At 34.1% G+C, this 21,062-nt stretch overlaps 1 protein-coding gene and 2 pseudogenes across 16 annotated transcripts in view; 2 read left to right on the top strand and 1 right to left on the bottom strand.

The window, feature by feature from the left end:
* MGA (MGA, MAX dimerization protein) overlaps nt 1-21,062 on the top strand; it is a 129,816-nt gene that overhangs the window by 75,891 nt on the left and 32,863 nt on the right. For all 16 annotated transcript variants that reach the window (XM_015595921.2, XM_015595923.2, XM_025038874.1 and 13 more), the window contains 4 exons: nt 5,893-6,024; nt 6,249-6,353; nt 8,974-9,632; nt 10,957-11,305. In XM_015595921.2, coding sequence (XP_015451407.1) covers nt 5,893-6,024; nt 6,249-6,353; nt 8,974-9,632; nt 10,957-11,305 — 1,245 coding nt within the window. The remainder of the gene's footprint in view (nt 1-5,892; nt 6,025-6,248; nt 6,354-8,973; nt 9,633-10,956; nt 11,306-21,062) is intronic.
* On the bottom strand, nt 7,285-7,402 carry LOC112469682 (annotated as a pseudogene).
* Nucleotides 7,824-7,942, top strand: LOC112469694 (annotated as a pseudogene).

Here is a 21,062-nt window from a genome sequence, read left to right as displayed (position 1 = left end):
TTAAATAATATTCTCTTTATTAGTTATCCTTTATCTTTTCCCCCTTCTACTTTCATTTTTTGTTAGTTATGTACTCTGATAATGTATAACTATTATAACACTTAAATTGTGTTCTTTCACCCTAATCTCCACATTTGTTTTTAGTCTTAGTTGTAGAGTTAAATATATTCAGAGATCTCTGCCAGTGTTTTTGCTCTGGTTTGTTTGCTTAATATTTCCTAGTTGGCTAAAGTTTGAGTTTTTTCCTTTTATAGACATTTTAGCCAAATCTGTAATTTTTTTCTGTTTTGTAACGGAGCTTCAAAGTCAAATGCTTAAGGAAATTAAGCAAGAAACATAAATAAAGTGAAATTAGCCTGAATTTGTGGGTGAGGTTGGACTCTGGACTGGAGGTCCCCTCTTCTAAAGGGACAGCCACATTGGTGGATTGTTGTCATATGGTAATGTGGGTCCAATATTTTCTGAAATTCCCATTATTCAGTAGAAGCTGAAGTCAGTATTTTTATGAAATGTCTCTCAACTTTTAAGTGGTAGTAGCTGATACCAGTTTTTCGGGCAAAGCTTTATTTAAAAACACTGTGAGCCAAACAAAACGTGTGAGCCATCAGTTTTCACTGCTATACAGAATCTTCATCTGGTGTCATGTTTTTGCTTAATCCTCATGTTGTTAAAATTAATTCAATTGCATTCTTATATAGTTTTGTTTTTAAACAGTTAAATCTGTACTCCATATGGTACTTACTTTTCATAAGGTATGAAGTAGAGTTCTATTTTGGATTTTTTTTCTCCATTTTAGTTTGGTAGATGTTCCCTCCCTCCAGCCTAACCTTCTTAAGACTTAAAATTTCAAAATAAAAAGTTAAATTAGCTAAGTTTTTGTATTAACTGAGTAACGCCAACCTGGTCTCTGAAGATAACGAATATTCTTCCAAATCCCTCTCTAAAAATTGATGCTTGAAATAATTTATTAAATTTCAATCCAATAATGGAAGAAATGTTGATTAAGCCAGAGAAAATGTTTTTAATATTGGTGGTAGTTTCGTTGCTAAAATAAAGTAAGGTTTGCCACAGTATTATATTGTTCTGTCTCCAGACTCTTTACTATATCCGAATTGATTTATTTTCTGTCTACCTGAAATGATTATCTGTTTTTGAATTTTAAAGCTATTTTTCTAAAAGCATTTCTACTTTATTATTACCAGGTTAATTCTATGTCAATTTTTTTTCCCCTCTTTAATTCCTTCTCCCACCCACCGCCCCGTCCCCCATCCCCCCAACCTGACCCATGGATGTTGCCGTTTTCCCCTTAAAGAACTGGATCTCTTAAGGCAGGGCGTCTCCGCCCACACGTTCGTGGTATGCACCCGGGGCCTGGCGCCACGTGGGGTATAGTCCGTGGTTCCACCTGGGGCACGAACCCAGGACCTTCTGCGTGCAAAGCAGAGATGCTAACCACCACAATATGGAGCTACCCCCGCCCCCCCATGTCAATTTTTAAGTAAACTTTTTATTTTAGAGATTTTAGATTTGTAGAAAAATTGGGAACATAGTACAGAGTTCCCATATACTCTACAGTTTCCACTATTAACATCTAACATTAGTGTGGTACATTTGTTACAGTTAGTGAACTAGTATTGATGTATTATTAACTAAAGTTCATACTTGGTTCAGATTTTCTGTTCCATGATTCCATCTAGGAAATCACATTACATTTAGTACTCATGTCTCCTTAGGATCCTCTTGGCTGAGACCGTTTCTCGGACTTCTTTTTTATTTTTAATGACTTTGAGGAGTACTGGTCATGTATTTTGTAGAATGAGCTTAGATGAGGTTTGTCTGATGTTATATGGTTAGACTGGGATTATATGTTCATGGATGAAGACCACAAAGATATAGGGCTATTGTCATTCCATTATATATTAAGGCTATATATTAACATGGTTTGTCACTGACCTCTTTCCATGCTGTACTCTTTGGAAAGAAGTTACTGTGTAGCCTACGCTTACTGAGTAGAGAGTTATACTCTACTTTAACAAATTATTTGGAATTCTGCACCAGAGATTTGCCTTTTCTATTGGTTTATTCATTTATGTCAACATGAACTCATGAATTGTAATGTTAAAATTCTTTGTGAGATTTTTGCAGAGCACTCGCCTTTTTAGTGTTAAATCAGCAGGAGTTTTATATATGTATCTGCTTTTCTGTTTTGTTATGGGCTGGTTACCTAGGTGTTTTATTCCTCTTGCATGTGTTTTTGTGGGTACTTTATATTTCAAGGTGTTTAGCTAGAGGCAGTTATTTTTTTTGCTGCAGTTAATTATTTTAGCTGACTTTGAGTCTGAAGGTTTTTTCCTTTTTTAGTTCTACCTTTATAGGTTTTTTTTGTTTTTTTTTTTTTTACAATAGTGTGATAATATGTTTTTAAGAAGTATCTCCTACTATGGCGAAATGGCAAAAGAATTTAGGAGTACAATTTTGTTTAAACTATTATGTGTAAAGAATTATGTTTTCAGCTATGCTTTATATGTTATTTAACTCATTTTCCGCAAGCTCAGGTTATTCATATGAAACCAACTGAGTCTAGGTCTCACGTATCTTACTTGAGCAGGGATTTTCATGCAAGGCAAACATTTCAGGATAGTCTAAATAAGCTAAATTGGAAGTTACTTTGAACATTGTTTATGTGCCATTAACCTCTACTTTTAGGGCTTTAAAAATTAATATATATTTAAAATAAGTTTGATCTTTTTGGTTTTTTTTAGGACAGTATCACTTTTGGGGAAGGTGGCAGTTCAAAATACAAGTAAATACAGACAAGAAATGTAGGACAAACATTCTCCAAATTTGATTGTATGGGTCTAGATTTTGCATGTCTGTCAACTTGGCTGTGTGGTACATTTTAAACAACTTAATTCCTTTCTACTTTCTCTGTAAGTCAGCTGTTGTAGTTTTTGTCAGTAATAATAATGGAGTGTATTTTTCTTCTGAAAGCTGTACAGTATCTCATTTTATCCTTAGTTTAGGATTTTGTTCTCACTTGAATCTCTGTAGTACCTTGCTTTCTGGTTCCACTCTGCTATCCCTTCCCACCTTTCCTAGTTAATTCCTAATTGAGTTAGAATACCTTAAGAATATCACCCTCTGTAAAGTTACCAGATTCTCTTGGGTTTTTTGAGTGTCATTTCTTTTTGTTTACCTGTCATAGGACTTACTTGCCCTAATGTAACTACTGAGTCAGTTGGGGAAAGATAACAATAAAGCTCCTTGAGGTCTGGGAAATGTCTTTTATGTCTACCACCATCCATATTACAGAATATTTCACAGAGAAGGTATAGTAAATTCTTAAAACATAAAACCCAGTGTGGTGGATTAATATTTATTTTACTGATAAAGAAGCTAAGGCTAAGAGAAGTTTAGCCCAAAGACAAGATTAGAAACCGGTTGTTTTGTGTTTTGATTCATAATCTTATTTTCTCCCTAGTTGATTGGAAACATGAGGAAAGAATATTTTATTGTTATTTTTAATCACTGTGATTAAATAAAATAAGAATGATATATTTAGAATTCCACACTAAACAGAAGAGCTATCTTTTTTCCAACTAAGTTCTATGTGGAGGATACACAAATTAGTTGTAAGAATTTGTAGCTCATACTTTACCGAATGTCTTCACCTTTTAAAGAACTAACACTGTAAGTTTTTTATTGGAAACCTGTACCTATAACTTTTAATGGTTCTTACTATGATACTTAGTACTTTGAACTTCTTTTGGCTTCAGTTATGTTAAAATTTAAGTTAAATACTTTCATGCTTAATACTGTGAAGCTAGTAATTTACAAATGAGAAAATCCAAATTAAAAGATTGTCACTAGTAACAGAAAAATGCAAATATAAGAACAATAGAATATAAATTTATACCAATAAGATTGGGGAAATTTTTAGAATCCAGTGATATCAAATATTGGAGAGGATGTGGATCAGCAAGAACTGTCAGCCCTTACTGGAGGCAACATAAATTGAGAGTAATTTGGCAACATCTGGAACATGGATTCCTAACTAGTGCATTGTTGCACATGGTGATCCATGGTTGTGTGACAGGTATGCTCTTGAGATATTGATCTCCTCAAAGGCCAGGCAAGACCAAAGGAAATTAATAATTGTAGAGCTGGTTGCTTCTAGCCACAGCAGCCTCATGTTTATCCCAGTATGTTATGTAATTATCATTTTCTTATACTCCCTTACATAAGGGTTCAGAATAACTGTTTCAGTTAGAATTCTTAGTTACAAACATCAGAATCCATTACACAGCTAAAATAGAATATGAATTATTTAAAGAATATCAGATAACTTACAGTCTCCTGAAAAGACAGTGAAACAGACCTTAAAAGTATGCGATCAGGAAAAAATGCCCAAATTACATTCCTAGACTTCTCATACAATCCTACAACATTGGACAATCAACACCATTGTCAGTACAGACACTGAACACAGTGCCCTATGGCTAGGAGCTTGGTTACTTTTTAAAAGTTTGTTCTTTGGCCAAATACTGTCACCCTCATTTACATAATTCTGCACAGTATTCCTTTCCTCATGATGCTCTCTCTTAAATTGTAAGTTTTTCATGGATGCATCTGATTAGCAAAACCCGTGTTACATGTCTACAGATAAACTACAAGAGAAGTTGGAGAGTTTTTCTAACACCTGCCTTGAAGGCGGTAGGAGTTAATGGGGAAAAGCAACAGCTTATAGGAAGGGTATTACAAATATTTCACAGATATATGAAATACAACATCAATAGAGTTGAAAGATGAACATATCCTGTTATATAGCAATTCTATTCCTGGGTAAGTGACATAAGGAAAAGCTAAATAAGTTAGAGAAAGCTCTCACATATGGTCACATGTGTGATGAACATCCTTGTACAAGATGTACAACTGTATTGCAGCATTCTTTGTAATAGTTAAAAATAGGAAACAACTCATTTCTCATCAGTAGAAGAATGGTTAATAAATTGGAGTATATTCATAATCTGGAATAGTGTAAAACAGCGAAAATAAATGATCTAGAGATAAATCTATAAACATAGATGAGTCTCAGATGTAAAATCTTAAGCAAAAAAAAGTAAAAGTATATGTAAAATAAATAAATACTTCCCCCAAAGATTGATTGCCCCTTACAAATAAGTCAAAATATTTTGAGGCTCAATTAACTACAAATACCTATAATAACTAGAGAATTAGTAGCCATAAGCAGTGCATAGCAGGGCATAAATCTATGGCAGATTTGTATTAGAGGTCTTAGAAAGTCTTAAAGCATAAAAGATCTGAATTTTGCTGTGTTCATCTATTAGCTTTCTATTGTTGCTTAGCAAATTACCACAAATGTAGCACCTTTAAACAACACATTGCCTCACAGTTTCTCTGGGTCAGAAGTCTGGGTATCACTTGACTGGATCCTTTGCTTAAGGTCTCACAAGGCTATAATCAAGATGTCAGATCTGGTTTCTTGTTAGAGGTAGACTGAGCAGTGATCTGTTTCCAGTTTCCTCAGGTTGTTGGTAGAATTTATGTCCTTGCAGGTCTAGCAAGATGGGTGATATACTCATATTATTACACACGTGTATATATCCTATCCCTTTTATCACATTCCATTGCTTAGAAATCAATCACAGGTCCTGCCCATACTCAGTGGTGGAGGGAGGGAAGTTTACACAAATATGTAATACCAGGAGGTGAGGATCATAGGGTCGCCTTAAAGTCTGTCTGCCATTTTTAATTTTTATTTCATCGTTTTTCCTCTTCACTATCTCTTTTATCTGTATTAACTCCCCTCTTCATTCACCCAAAGAGTTAAAAAAAAAAGCCGATATGATTTGTGGTCCTTTTTTCTTGTAGTGGGCTTAAAATTGAATTCAGTGGATCCAACAATGAGCATTGATCTTAAATACTTGGGAGTACAGCTACCTTTGGCTCCAGCCACTAGCTTTCCTTTCTGGAACGTTACAGGAACCAACCCTGCCTCTCCTGGTGAGTGCGTAGCATTTGTGAAGTCAAACAGATTTGTGATCTAAATAAAAAGCTACCTGTGTCAGAGACATAGTAAGTTTAGGGTAGCCTATAGAGTGAGTAGATCTTCTATCTAGTGGCATAGTCCTAGTGAGTTACACATTTCCGATAAAGTCTTAGAACTTAATTAGATATTAAATATGGCTTGCTAGGATTTTGGTCATCTCTTGCTTTTTCTTTTATAGATGCTGGATTTCCCTTTGTTTCTAGAACAGGGAAGACCAATGATTTCACCAAGATCAAAGGATGGAGAGGAAAGTTCCATAGTGCTTCTGCATCTAGGAATGAAGGTAATCAGCTTTTTAAAAAAACTGTAAACTCGTTCTAAAACATGACCACAGCCTTTTGTTAAAAGTGTTACTTTGTTTCTGAGTAGCTCAGCAAGACTTTGCCTGCCACTTGTGTTCCGCTGAGAAACCTGCTTCAGGAAAGAAATCTCAGAATGCTGCCTTAACCTAATTTGAAGTATGGTAAATAAGAAGACATCTAGCTGTCAGGTATCTGTCAGCTAAATGATGCTCATGTCCCATTGTTTCTGAGTTGCCCAGCAAGAATTTGCTTGTCAAGTGTGTTCTGCTCTTCCTCAACTACTGGTAAATCACCCATTCCCACTTCTGAAGTCTAAGACTTCATTTCATACCTTTTCTCCTTTGTCCGAAATGTCATATATACTGTGTGGTTGCCTCACTGTCTTTGGAATTTTCATGTTTACTGTCTTTGGAATTTTCATGCTTTGGAAAATTTTATTTTCTCCTATTTAAAAAAAAAACATGTTGTTTTGCTTCATCTCTTCTTTTCATGCTTTAAAATAAACTGAAAATAATTGTCTTGCTGATTTTTATTGTCTGTGTTCCCATGGCCCTGATCTGGGGGTTCAATCCTTAACCATGTGTCAAGCTTAAATAATCCCTGCAGCCTTTTTTAAGTGTTCTTCCTTTCTGTTATTCTTGCAATTATAAAAAGCATCATTGTCAAGCATTACTTCAAAACTGTATACTTTAGAGCTGAATAGTGATTCCTGACAGCATTATACTTCACAGTACACTTCTAATCCAGGCATTTTGACTGTATGGTTGTTGGTCTCTTTTCTCATTGTGTTTTCTTTTCCACTGCACTTTTTGCAGTTTACACTTTTTTTTTTTTTAGGTGAGGCAACCCTTGGTGGACCTCACAGATTGCAAGGACCTTGTCAGTTTACAATCTCTTATTTTTTATTTTTTATGCCTACAGCACCTGGTCTTTCTAGCTGGTCTCCCATCCAAGTACTAACCAGGCCCGACCCTGCTTAGCTTCCGAGATCAGACGGGATCGGGCTTGTTAGGGTGGCATGGCTGTAGATTACACTCTTTTTTTAAATTTTCTTTTATATTTATTAAAATAATTATATATTTATTTATGTTTTCATTGATTATGCACTAAAAGCAATTTTAATGATAGTTCAATCCAGAAGAAAGGTTGTCATACTTAATGGTCCTATATCATTTCTGAAAATTAAAAATTTAATTTACATGTATATTTTATTGAAGAGAATATGACAGATTGATCAGTAAAAGATTTTCAAGCATATCAATATATTGCATTAAGATCAATAATCTTTTGAGGACTGGAAGATGAAAATGTAAGTTCAGAGAGAAAAAGGAATGATGTAAGATTTCTTACGGACGAAGAGCTTGCTTATATATTCTTAAAATTATGGTGTTTAGATTCATTCGACTCACATTAAACATGATGGAACAATTCCGTTTTAAAATGTCATTCTTGTCTATGGCCATGCCACCCTAAACGTGCCCAATCCCGTCTGATCTCAGAAGCTAAGCAAGGTCGGGCCTGGTTAGTACTTGGATAGGAGACCACCTAGGAAGACCAGGTGCTGTAGGCATTTAAAAAAAAGGGTCAGTCTTTAAAATACACAAAAAATTATATAATTTGCAACCATTTATACATATAAAAATTTTAGATGTTAACTCCAAAATGTGAAAAGAATATCAGTAATTAAAAAAATCTTTTATAGCATGCAGGAAAAACTGATGCTTTAGAGTAAATTGTCAAATTTTAGCTGGACATTTTTCCTCCCAACTCATCCTATTCAATATAAATTCTTCTTACAGAAGTCAGATAGTTGTGGGACATGAATACATTCCTAACTCCATGCCCATAGTTAATAAATCCAAATCTCATTCTTTGGCAGTTTACACTCTTAACCAGACAAATTTATTTGTCCAGAATACTTTTTCTCCTCTTTGAATTTTTGTGTACTGTTAGAATAGTGTAATTAATGCTTGTCTCTCTACTAAATTTGTTTTTTCATTACTTAAAATCTAAATTTTATACTCCTCTTTTTGAGCCCTTTCCTCTTCCCTTGCATTTTGTATCAGAGTGCAGGTACTATAGTCTCTTAAATAATCTCTTGGCATTCTGTTGAGGTCAGATTTAAGTATATTTTTTGCTCTTAAGTTTTTACTTGCATGTGGTCTCTATACTGAGGTCATAAGTTGTCAAAATTTGTAGACTCTTAGTGTTAATTATTACTATTAGCACTTTGCAAAAATTATTGCTACATATATGTAATAAGGCAATTTTAGATAAATTTAAGATGTTAATGGATTTAATGTAATTAGTATATATCATTTAATCTCTTGTTTTTTTTTTTTTTTTTTTTTCTTTTTTTCCCTTTTTTAAATTTGTATAAGAGTTCATTTGAGCCAGACCAATGACATATACCAGGGAGCAAGATCTCAGATGCTTTCCTTTATTTGGCTCTATATTTTATTGTTTTTCTTCCTTCCGAGGAGGGATAGTTTAGAAGATTCAGTAGCTTTTAACTTAATGCTCCTGGCCTTTTTAAGTGTATTTTTCTGGAGTTAGATCTGTCCTAGATTTCTTTAAGTATCTGTGTCTCATTATTTCTAGGTGGAAATTCAGAAGGTTCACTGAAAAACCGGTCTGCTTTCTGCAGTGATAAGCTAGATGAGTACTTGGAAAACGAAGGCAAGCTGATGGAAACAAGTATGGGTTTCTCTTCCAATGCTCCCACATCTCCTGTGGTATACCAGCTTCCCACCAAGAGTACCAGCTATGTACGAACACTTGATAGTGTGCTAAAGAAGCAATCTTCCATTTCCCCTTCTACCTCTTACTCTCTGAAGCCTCATTCTGTACCCCCTGCTTCTCGAAAAGCAAAGGCTCAAAACAAACAGACAACTTTCAGTGGCCGAACTAAATCATCTTATAAATCCATTTTACCATACCCTGTTTCACCAAAGCAGAAACACACTCATGTGGTTCTAGGAGATAAGGTTACCAAGACTTCTTCAAGCACCATCTCAGAAAATCAGGTGAATAACTTTGTTGTGCCAACTTTAGATGAAAATACATTCCCAAAGCAAATTAGTTTGCGACAGGCACACCAGCAGCAGCAGCAGCAACAGGGAACCCGCCCTCCAGGCTTGTCTAAATCTCAAGTGAAGCTTATGGACCTGGAGGACTGTGCACTTTGGGAAGGAAAACCAAGGACCTATATCACTGAAGAGCGAGCAGATGTATCCTTAACAACTCTGCTTACGGCTCAAGTAAGTATCTCTTTTTTTTTCAGAAGCGTATTCATTCTTGGTTAGAATGAATTAGGGGGAAAAGGGAATGGGGCTTTCTAGCAGGAGGATTGGGCATTTAGTTAGTTCAGTGACAACTAAGGAAATTTCTTCCACATTTGTTTTTCTTATCAACTAGACACCCAAATGTAGATCCCTCCTGCCAGCAGGGGGGAAAAAGTATAATTGTGCCCTTTAATAGTGTTTCTCTTTTGTATAAAGGCAGCTGGTCATTCTGAATGTCTCTAATTTCATTCTTTGGTATATGGGCAAGTACATTTGCTGATCTTGTTAAAAACAGCTTTGAAAATTCTGTTTAAAAAGTATTAAATCTTGCCAAATCCAAAACATTATAAACCTACAGAGAAAAGCTTTTGCTTTAAAAAAAATTTTTTTAATTGATTAATTTTTTTATGGTGACATTGGTTAACAAAATCTAAGTTTCAGCTGTACACTTTAACAGTAAGGCATATATATATATTTACACTGTGTGTTCACCTCCCATATTTAGGTTTCTGTCACCACATATTTGACCCCCTTTACCCTATCTACTTCCCCCTGCCCCCCATAAAAATTTTATATTAAGAATTTTTATTTATTATGGATTCACCTATCTTAGCAGCCTCTGGTGCATGTGAAGTGACAAAATAAAATATCGGTAATTTTCTCGTCACAAAATTTCTGTACTTTCCATTTTTTAATTGTGACTAAATTCTAGAACTGAATATCATCAGATGTTGGGACTAAATACAGACTTGTGTCCTTTATTATTAATCATTCCTAAAGACTTTCATGCATGAATGTTGATATTCCCTTTTTATTACCATATGGCAGGGGTCAGCAAACTATCTGTAAAACAGACACTAAATATTTTAGGCTTTGCGGGGCATGCACTCTCTGTTGCAGTTTCTCAACCTTGATGTTGTAATTCCATAGACATTATGTAAATGAATGAGCCTGTTTGTGTTCCAATGAAACAGCCTGTATTTGATCCTTGGGGCTTAAACTGTTAACCCATGCCCTAGAACATTATGTGTGATTTCCATTGAGAATAAATTCATTATTGTTGATATTTTGGCTTATAATTAATTAAAATAGTTATTCTTTTGCTTGTCTGTGCTATGCATTAGAACGGGAGATTACACAGAGTCCCTGTTATATTCATGTTCTGTCCTTCAAATCTGCCCTAATCTTGTGCTGTTAGTACTGAGTGCTCAGAATCAGAGAAGGCAGACCAACATATGATTGTAAATTGGTGGTTTGGGGAATGATTTAGTAGATTTCAAATTTTCTGCTTTCACTTTAGGCATCTCTCAAAACTAAACCTATCCACACAATCATAAGGAAACGAGCCCCTCCATGCAACAATGACTTCTGTCGATTGGGTTGCGTGTGTTCCAGTCTAGCTTTGGAAAAGCGCCAGCCTGCTCACTGCCGCCGACCAGACTGCATGTTTGGTTGCACTTGTTTGAAAAGAAAAGTTGTACTTGTTAAAGGGGGATCCAAAACTAAGCATTTCCAGAGGAAGGCTGGTCATCGTGATGCAGTATGTTATGATACTTTGGGAGAAGAGCAAAGAGAAGAAGGAGAAGAGGGAGTCAAAGAAGAGGAAGAACAATTGAAAGAGAAAAAGAAGAGAAAGAAACTGGAGTACAGTGAGTATTAATTCAGAGTTGAAACAGTATAGTTTTATTTTTTGAAAAGTATAGTTATTTGAAAACCTATTTCAAATAGTATTAGGATTACTTTAATCTTGATCTATGATCAAATAAGAATTTAGAGAAATTCTTGTTATCTTTAAATGCTTTCTGTATGACGTGTGTGACACACACACACACACACACACACCCCTTTTTTGAATGGAAGTTTTCTTTCGAAGATGACTATTTTTTGCACTTAATTTGAATCATTCTCTCATGTAGACTTCCAGAATGCCTTTGAAACTTCATCTATTTTTCTGTTTTTCCTCCTCCCCCCATGTTCTTTGAATGTATTTTGAATGTTCTTTGATGGTTCAGTATAATCCATCACTTTCTTTTTTTCCCCAGGTTATATTGAGGTATAATTGACAAATACAATTGTACGTATTTAAAGTGTACAACATGATGATTTGACATGTGTACACGTCGTGAATAACTGTAATCAAGTTAACCAACATTTTATTTTCTAAAAGAAAAAATTTGCAACAGAACCCTCTGGTCATGATTTGAACCATTAACCAAGAGGTTGGAGATTTGGGGACAGAGTAAGGGCATAACTGAGTTGAGCATTATGTACTCTTTTGAAAAGCTTATTTATTTTTTGGTAAAATATTATGTAGACCAAGTTACATATTATTTCATTCTTAATTTTTTCCCCTTTCTGCTCTTATTTAAATGTATTGAGTATAATTTTACCATGTAATTGAAGAGAGTTTCTTCTTAGTTTATTAAAAGTTATATTTATTTGCTATTGCTTGGCATGTACTTATTTTCATCAGAGTGGGTGATTAATATTTCATTGTATGTTCTTTCCAGATTTTTTGTTAATCCACTGTGTGTATACATGCACATATTTTTTATAGAAAAGGTACTACTGTGGTATCATAACCTTTAGAAATTTAATATAAAATCATATTCTACTTTTCATATCAGCAAGCGTAGATCTATATTATAATTTTAGTTTTAATGGCTTCATGTTATTATAGTCCTGTTGGTTAGATGTTTAGCCTTTTTTGGTTTTCTTTATTATATATAAGTAGTGCAGTGATGAACATCTTTGTTCAGGATAAGCTATTAAAGTGGAATCACTGTGACAGTGAATAATACACTTTAAGCATTTATGACGTTGTACCAATCACATATTTACCAATAGTTGTATAGTGCCAGTTCTTTACTCTTTTAACACTACTTTCAAATTAATAGTAAAAGATTGATATCTTATTTTAAATTTATATTTCTTCTGTGATAGGTTTACTGACCATTTGCATAAACTTTTTTCTGTAAATTGTCTTAAATTTTTAAAAAAATTTTCAATTACAGTTGATATACAATATTATGTTAGTTAAAAAAATTATATTAGTTTCAGGTATACAACATAGTAACTAGACATTTATATAACTTATGAAGTAATTACCTTGATAAGTCTAGTATACCTGCCTGACACCATATACAATTATTAAAATATTATCGACTATATTCCCTATGCTGTATTTTACATCCCTGTGAGTATTTTTTAACTGCCAATTTGTATTTCTGAATCCCTTCAATTTTTCACCCAGTCCCCCATCCCTCCTCCCATCTGGCAACCATCAGTTTATTCTGTGTCTATGAGTGTTTGTTTTGTTTATTTTGCTTTTTTAGATTCCACATACAAGTGAAATCATATGTATTTGTCTTTATCTGCCTTATTTCACTTAGCATGGTACCCTCTGGGTCCATCTGTATTGTTGCAGATGTTACGATTTCATTTTTTTTTTTTGTGGCTGAATAATATGCCATTGTATGTATTACCATCTCTTCTTTATCCAGTTGTCTGTCAGTGGACACTTAGGTTGGTTCTATAGTTTACCTCTTGTAAATAATGCTGCAGTGAACATAGGAATGCATATATCTTTTCGAATTAGTGTTTTGGATTTCTTCAGATAAATTCCCAGACATGGGATTGCTGAGTCATATGGTAGTTCTAGTTTTAAGTTTTTTAAGGAGCCTTCATACTGTTTTCCATAGTGGTTGCACCAGTTTACGGTCATACCAGTAGTGCACACGAGTTCCCTTTTCTCCACATCCTCAGCAATACTCGTCGTTGATTTATTAATGGTAAATATTCTGACAGGTGTTAGGTGATGTCTCATTGTGGTTTTAATTTGCATTTTCCTGATGGTTAATGATATTGAGCATCTTTTCATATGTCTGTTGGCCATCTGTATGTCCAATCAGACATTTTGGAGAAATGTCTGATTCAGGTCCTCTGCCCATTTTTAAATCAGATTATTTGTGGGTTTTTTGGTGTTAAGTTGTATGAATTGCTTATATATTTTGGATATTAGCCCCTTATCGGATGTGTCATTGGCAAATAACCTTCTTCCATACAGTTGGTTGTTGTTTCGTTTTGTTGATGGTTACCTTTGATGTGCAAAAACTAGTTTGATGTAGTCTCGTTTATTTTTCTTTTGTTTCCCTTGCCTGAGGAGACATATCCAAAAAAAAAATACTAAGAGTTATGTCAGAGAGTTTACTGCCAGTGTTTTCTTCTAGGATTTTTATGGTTTCAGGTCTTACATTTAAGTCTTTAATCCATTTCGAGTTTATTCTTGTATATGGTGAAAGGAAGTGATCTAGTTTTATTTTTTTGCATCTATCTGTCCAGTTTTCTCAACACCATTTATTGAGGAGACTGTCTTTATCCCATTGTGTAGTCTTGCTTCCTTCGTTGTAGATTAATTGACCATATAGGTATGGGTTTATTTCTGGGCGCTCTATTTTGTTCTGTTGAGCTGTTCATCTTTTTTTATGCTAGGACTATAATGTTTTGATTACTATAACCTTGTAGTATAGTTTGATATCAGGTACATGATACCTCAACTTTGTTTTTCTTTCTCAAGATTACTTTGGCTATTTGGGGTCTTTTGTGGTTCCATATAAATTTTAGGATGTTTGTTCTAGTATGTGAAAAATGCCATTAGTATTTTGATAGGGATTGCATTGAATCTGTAGATTGCTTTGGGTTGTGCGGGCATTTTAATGATGTTAATTCTTTATATCCATGAGCATGGTATATACATTCATTTATTTGTATATTCAGTTTTTTTCTTCAATGTCTTAACAGTTTTCCGAGTACAGGTCTTTTACCTTATTGGTTAAATTTATTTCTAGGTATTTTTTATTTTTGATGCAATTATAAATGGGATTGTTATCTTAATTTCTCTTCCTGATAATTCATTATTGAGATATAAAAATGCAACTGATTTCTGAATATTAATTTTGTATCCCACCACTTTACTGAACTCATTTATTAGTACTAACAGTTTTTCGGTAGACCCTATCTAGTGTCATGTCATCTGCAAGTAATGACAGTTTTACTTCTTCCTTTCCAATGTGGATGCCTTTCATTTCTTTTTTCTTGTCTGATTGTTGTGTCTAGGGCTTCTACTACATTGAATAAAAGTGCCGAAACCAGATAATCCTTCTCTTGTTCCTTAATATTAAACAAAAGCTTTTAGCTTTTCACTGTTGAGTATATTAGCTGCGTGTTTGTCATATATAGCCTTTATTATGTTGAAATTTGTTCCCTTTATCCCAGCTTGGCTGAGAGCTTTTATCATAAATGGATGCTGGATTTTGTCAAATGCTTTATCTCCATCTATGGATATGATTATATGATTTTTATACTTCATTTTGTTTACGTGGTGTAGCATGTTAATTGATTTGCAGATATTGAACCAACCTTTTGTACTAGGAATAAATCCCACTTGATCATGGTGTATGGTCTTTTTAATATTTTGCCGAATTCAGTTTGCTGGTATTTTGAGGATTTTTGCATCTATGTTCGTCAGGGATACTGGCCTATAATTTTCTTTTATTGTAATGTCTTTGGTATCAGGGTAATACTGGCTGCGTAAATGAGCTTGGCAGCCTTCCCTCTTCAGTTTCTTGGAATAGTCTGAGAAGGAAAGGTGTTAATTTCTTTGAATGTTTGGTAAAATTCACCTGTGAAGTCATTTGGTGTAGGAGTTTTGTTTATTGGGATATTTTTGATTACTGATTTGATTCATTAGTAGTCTGTTTAAATTTTCTTCTTGATCCATCTTGGAAGATTGTATGTTTCTAGGAATTTATTCATTTCTTCCAGGTTGTCCTGTAAATTCACCTTTTGAATTCTTTACTAACTTTATTGTAATGGCTGTGTTTTTTTTCCTCTATATTTCCAAGAACTTTATATTGTCTAGGGTGTCATTTTGTAATTTATATTTTAATTTTTGTCAAAATTCTCCTCCCTGCTTGCCCCCCGCCCCACCAAAAGGGTAAAGCAGAGATGATTAAGTCTGGTGGTCTTGTATGGTTTCTGTCCTTGGAGTCTTGCTTAGAACATTTCTCTCTATCCCCAAGGTTTAAAAAAACACATTTAATTAGATTAATAAATGGGTTTAAAAATTAAATTGTTAATATTTAGATCTGTTTCTGGTCTCTGCTGTCTTGTGACCAGTGCCAGGCTGTTCTAATTGATATTTCAGTGTTTAAATAAGATATTGTCTTCATATACCTAAATGATGTTTATATAAATAAGATTTAAAAGATTTAAAATGAAATATAATGCAGAATCATTAGTTTTATCCATATCTTTTTACTGAGTTTATTCTCATATTGTACTTAAAGCAACAGTTTTGCATTTCAGAAAAACAAGTTACAGAAGCCACCCACATAAGTAGGAATACTGTATATCTATTAGATTTTAATTATTTTGAGTTTTTGATTAGTGTCTTTACCCTATGTCCTTCCCTTGACCGGAATTAAACTGCAGAAATCAGCCAATTATCAAAGTACTTTTGAGTTTTCTCACTGGTACAGTCCATTTTAAAAAACCTAGCCTGCAGTGCTCTAGGAGCCATCAGTTTTCTTGTGTGTTAGGGAAGGATGAGGAAAGGAGGGAAGATATTTTTGTTATGACTGCTATGTAAAAGGAGGAGAAATAGGGAAGAGTTCTTGTTGCAGAAATGTTGCTGAGATCTAAAACAAAAATAAATATAAAACTGGAAGAAACTGAAGAAATCGCTTAGTGCGTTTTATAAAAAGGTAGGTGGCAGATGGGAAAAAAGTCGTTGATGATTTAGAGGAATTAGAGAAAGTAAGGAGAAAATGAAAGCAAGAAAATACTCAAAGGATGATAGAAAAAATTATCTCAGCTGAAGGACATAATATTTCAGATTAAAAGGGCTCGCTGAATACCAGGCAGTAATAATTGTAAGAAGACTCTTATCTAGACACGTTGTAGCATTTCAGAATATTAAAGAAGATATCCTGAACTCTTTAAAAGAGAAAGCAGTTTGCCTATGAAGGATTTAGAATCAGTTTATTGTCAAAGAGATTATCAGCAACACTGGGTGTTTGAATCATTGTTTCTAAAATCAGAGTCAGGAGAATTTTCAACCTAGCATTCTTAGCCAGCCAAATTGTATATTAAATACGTGTATAAAATAAAGATATATTAAAATATACAATGATGTAGGAAGTCAGCCTGTTAGAAACTTCTGGTAAATTTCTTGAGATTGTGCTCTGGAAAATAGAAATTCAAGAAGCGGGAGATACATCTAGTGGAGTGGACCTAGACTAAGAGTGGGGGAAAAAAATCTTAGGATGACAACTATGTAGCAAGACTAGAAGGCATCCTGTTCAATTTAAAGTAGAAAATCAGAAGATGCCGATAAGGCCAACTTCAAAAAAACATTAGATTTATTTTAAGAAATAACATGGCTAAGAACCCTGTATGATTTGTTAATAGGTGAAGGTACCTGCCACCTCATTAAGAGAAAAAACCAACTAAGAACACAGGAAGGAAAAAGTTTGTATAGGAAAATTATGATCCAACTGTGAATCAGTAAAATTTTTGGTGAAATTTTGAGTAGTCAGTAAAACTATAAGAAGAATCTGCTTCATCTGAACAATTTGAACAAATTTTATGGTATTACATTTCCTTCTACTCTCAGGGGTCACTCAGATTAATTGGTTCTGCAAGGATTAATCATATAAGCATAATTTTGTAAGCAAATTGATTTTTTGGTTTTTAGAATTGATTTATAGTTAATATATTATTGAGAAATGTTTTTAATACATGAAATCTAGGCATTTAATACATTTTTTTGGTCATTGCAATAGACTTAAAAATTTTTCTGCCATTAATGGCCCTTGGTGTGAACAGAGGGATGCTAACATGATTCAGCACTCTTCTTTGTAGTTAAATGGTTAAGCTCTTCTCATTTTTTAGAATGTATATTCTATAGCTATTTTCTTGGTGGTTACCATAGGGATTACATTTAACATCCTGAAATTATACTCTAATATGAATTTCTACCAATTTAACTTCAATAACCTACAAAAACTGCTGCTTTTTAGTTCTGTCCTCACCCTGTTCAGTTGTTAATATCACAGTATTACTTTTTATACATTGTGTGCTCCCAGACGTAAAGTAATAATTTTTAAAAAATGCATTAATCTTTTAAATTATGTAGAAAACAAAATTTGGAATTAAAAAGCAAAGTTACATAATACTAGGCTTCACACTAAACTTTTTTGTTGTTGTTGTTGTTAAATGTATTAGTCTTTTAAATCCTGTAGAAAACAAAGTGCAGTTACAAACCATTGTTACAACAATATTAGTTTTTAAATTGCCCTTGTGTTTACCTTTAGTGAGATCTTTATTTTTCCATATGGCTTTGAATTATTGTCTAATGTCTATTCATTTTATCTTGCAGAAATCCCTTGAGCATTTCTTGCAGGCTGGTTTAGTGGCCACGAACTTCTTCACATTTTACCTGTAAATTTCTTAATTTCTCACTCTTTAAGAACAGTTTTGCTTGATATGGGATTCTTGGTTAATAGTTTTTTTTTTCATTTTAGCATTTTGAATATATAAGCCCACCATCTGCTGGCTTCCAAAGCTTCTGATGAATAATCTGTTCATATTTTCATTGAGGATCCATGTATGTGATGATTTGTTTCTTTCTTGGGACTTTCAAGATTCTCTGTCTTTCTCTTTTGAAAATTTTACTATAATGTGTCTCCGTGTGGGTCTCTTTGAGTTCATCTTAGAATTCGTTGACCTTCTTGGATGTTTATATTCATGTCTTTCCTCAAATTTGGGATGTTTTTAGCCATTATCTTCAAATATTCTCTCTGACCTTTACTCTTTCTGGAAGTCCCATGATGAATATGTTCATATGCTCAAAGGTGTTGCTTTTCTTCAATCTCCTCTTTCTGTTTTTCGGACTCCATAGTTTCCATTGTTCTATCTTCCAAGTTCATTGATTCTTTCTTTTGCCTGTTAAAATTTGACTTTGAATCCCTCTAGTGAAGTTTTCATTATAGTTTTTGTGCTTTTTAGCTCTAGGATTTTCTTTTGACTTCATGGTTTATATCTCTCTCCTGATATTTCCATTTTGTTCATGTAAACTTTTCTTGACTTTCTCCACATCTTTTATTTTTTTGAGTATCTTTAATACTGTTGTTTTAAAGTCTTTGTCTGGTATATCTGTCATTAGGTCCTTTTTCAGGTACAGTTTCTGTTTATTTTTTTCCTTTGAATAGACTGTACTTTTCCTCTGTATGCCTTGTGATGTTTGTTGGAAACTGGACATTTGAATTTAATAATGTGGTAACTATAGAAATCTGATTCTCCTTCCTCAGGGTTTGGCTTGTTTCTTTGTTTGTTACTGTTTTTATTTTTTTGATTGATGTAGGCTGTCTCTGTGGTGAGGATCAGACTGAGTTGTAAGCTTAAGGTCTCCTAAGGTCTTTTCTGAGCCTTTTCTTGGGCATACACAGTCACTTTCTAATTTTTCTTGTATATGTAGTTGTTTATGAATGTTCTAGTCTTTAATGTCTGGCTTCTGAAAGGGTAAAAGTGGAAAACGGAGGGAGGGTAAAGGGTGTTGGCCCTCTAAATCCTCTGGAAGTCATTTAAGATAGAGGGTTAAGGGCTTTTAGCAGTGGAGGGGAGGTACAACAACAGTGGCTACCTGCCTCTTTGTCTGCACCTCTGTGATCAGAAGCAGTAATCAGAGCAGAGGTCTCTTATAGTTTGAGGACAGGATCCTTTTGCCCACCCTGACTCCCATAAGCTTTGTGCAAGCTACTCCAGGAATGCGTGCACAGCTCTTTGCCATGTGGTGGGGGATGGGGAAAGGGTATTTGCTAATGTGCTAGTGGATGAAATTGATCACAGTTAATGACAGTTTACTGTCCATGTCTTCCCCTGGAAGTTGCAAGTTTTCAACAGACTCCAAAGTTCTAAGTTAATGTTAGACAGATTCTGCCAGTGCAGTTGTTGTTTAGGAGAGTCAGATTTCCTGTTGTTACCTGCTCTGCTGTCTTCCCAGAATGCTCTCCACATCCATTCTTGATTAAAAACTGTTAACAAGCAAACCGAATATTGTAAGAGTGTCCACTTCTAATTTTCATCTTTAATTCCATTGCAGTCCTAATCAAAATATTGACAGCTTTTTATGTGAAACTTTAAACCTGATTCCAAAATTTATATGGAAATGAAAGGACCTAGAAATAGCCAGGGCAATCTTGAACAATGATAAGGTGGGAGGACTTGCTCTATTGGATGTTGAAACTTACAAAACTATCACATTTAAGACAGGGCAATACTAGCTTGAGTTTAAAGTGAACAGATCAGTAGAACAGAATAGAGAGGCTACAGTAGATTCAAACATATTGACACTTGACTTGACAAAAATGGCGGAGGAATAAGGAAAGGATGATCATTTCAATAAATGGTGGTGGGATCATTGAATATCCATATGGAGAAAAGTGAAACTTTATTCCTTAACACCATACATAGAAATAATTTCTAGGTATATTATAGATCTGTTATGAAAAGCTAAACAATACAATCTTTAGAAGATAATGTAGAAGAATATATATATGATCTCATGTTAGGAAAAGATTTCCCCGTCTTTGGCTTTATTGAAATGTAATAGACAGTTAGTTGTTCTTATATACATTGTACAATTCAATGTTGTTTTTTTTTTCAAGTGTAGTTGGCATACAGTAATATATTAGTTTCAGTTGTACAGCTTAGCGATTAGAGATCTATATAATTCAAAAAGTGATCACGTCACTAAATCTAGTACCCTTCTTCCCCCCTACATATTTATTACATTATTAACTATTTTCGTTATGCTACACTTTATATCTCCATGTCTGTTTCGTAACTATCCATTTGTACTTCTTACTTCCTTTGCCCTTTTTCATCATCCCCCCAACCCCTCTTCCATTTAGTAGCCCTCAAAATATTGTGTCTATGAATTTGTTTCCGTTTTTTTTGTTGTTTTGTTCTTTAGATTCCACATGAATGTGAAATCATGTGATCTTTGTCTTTATCTGCTAACTTCATTCAGCGCAATACCCTGTAGGTCCATCAAGGCACTGTCTTTTTCTGTCCCCTTTCTTTTAGTCTCTCTGTGTCTTTTAATCTGAATTGAGTCTCTTATAGGCAACATATGTGGGGGTCTTATTTTCTTATCCATTCAGCCACTCTTTCTTTGGTTGGAACACCTAATTCTTTTCCATTTGAGGTACTTGTTGATAGGAATGTAGTTAGTACCATTCTTTATTCGCCTTCATGCTTTTTCTTCTTAAAGAAGTTCCTCCAACATTCCCTGTAATACTGGCTTGGTGTTGATAAATTTGTTTAGCTTTTTTTTTTTTTTTT

The sequence above is a fragment of the Pteropus alecto genome, unplaced genomic scaffold, assembly GCF_000325575.1.
Source record: "Pteropus alecto unplaced genomic scaffold, ASM32557v1 scaffold86, whole genome shotgun sequence".
Classification (NCBI taxonomy): domain Eukaryota; kingdom Metazoa; phylum Chordata; class Mammalia; order Chiroptera; family Pteropodidae; genus Pteropus; species Pteropus alecto.
This window is presented reverse-complemented; position numbering and strand designations above follow the sequence as displayed.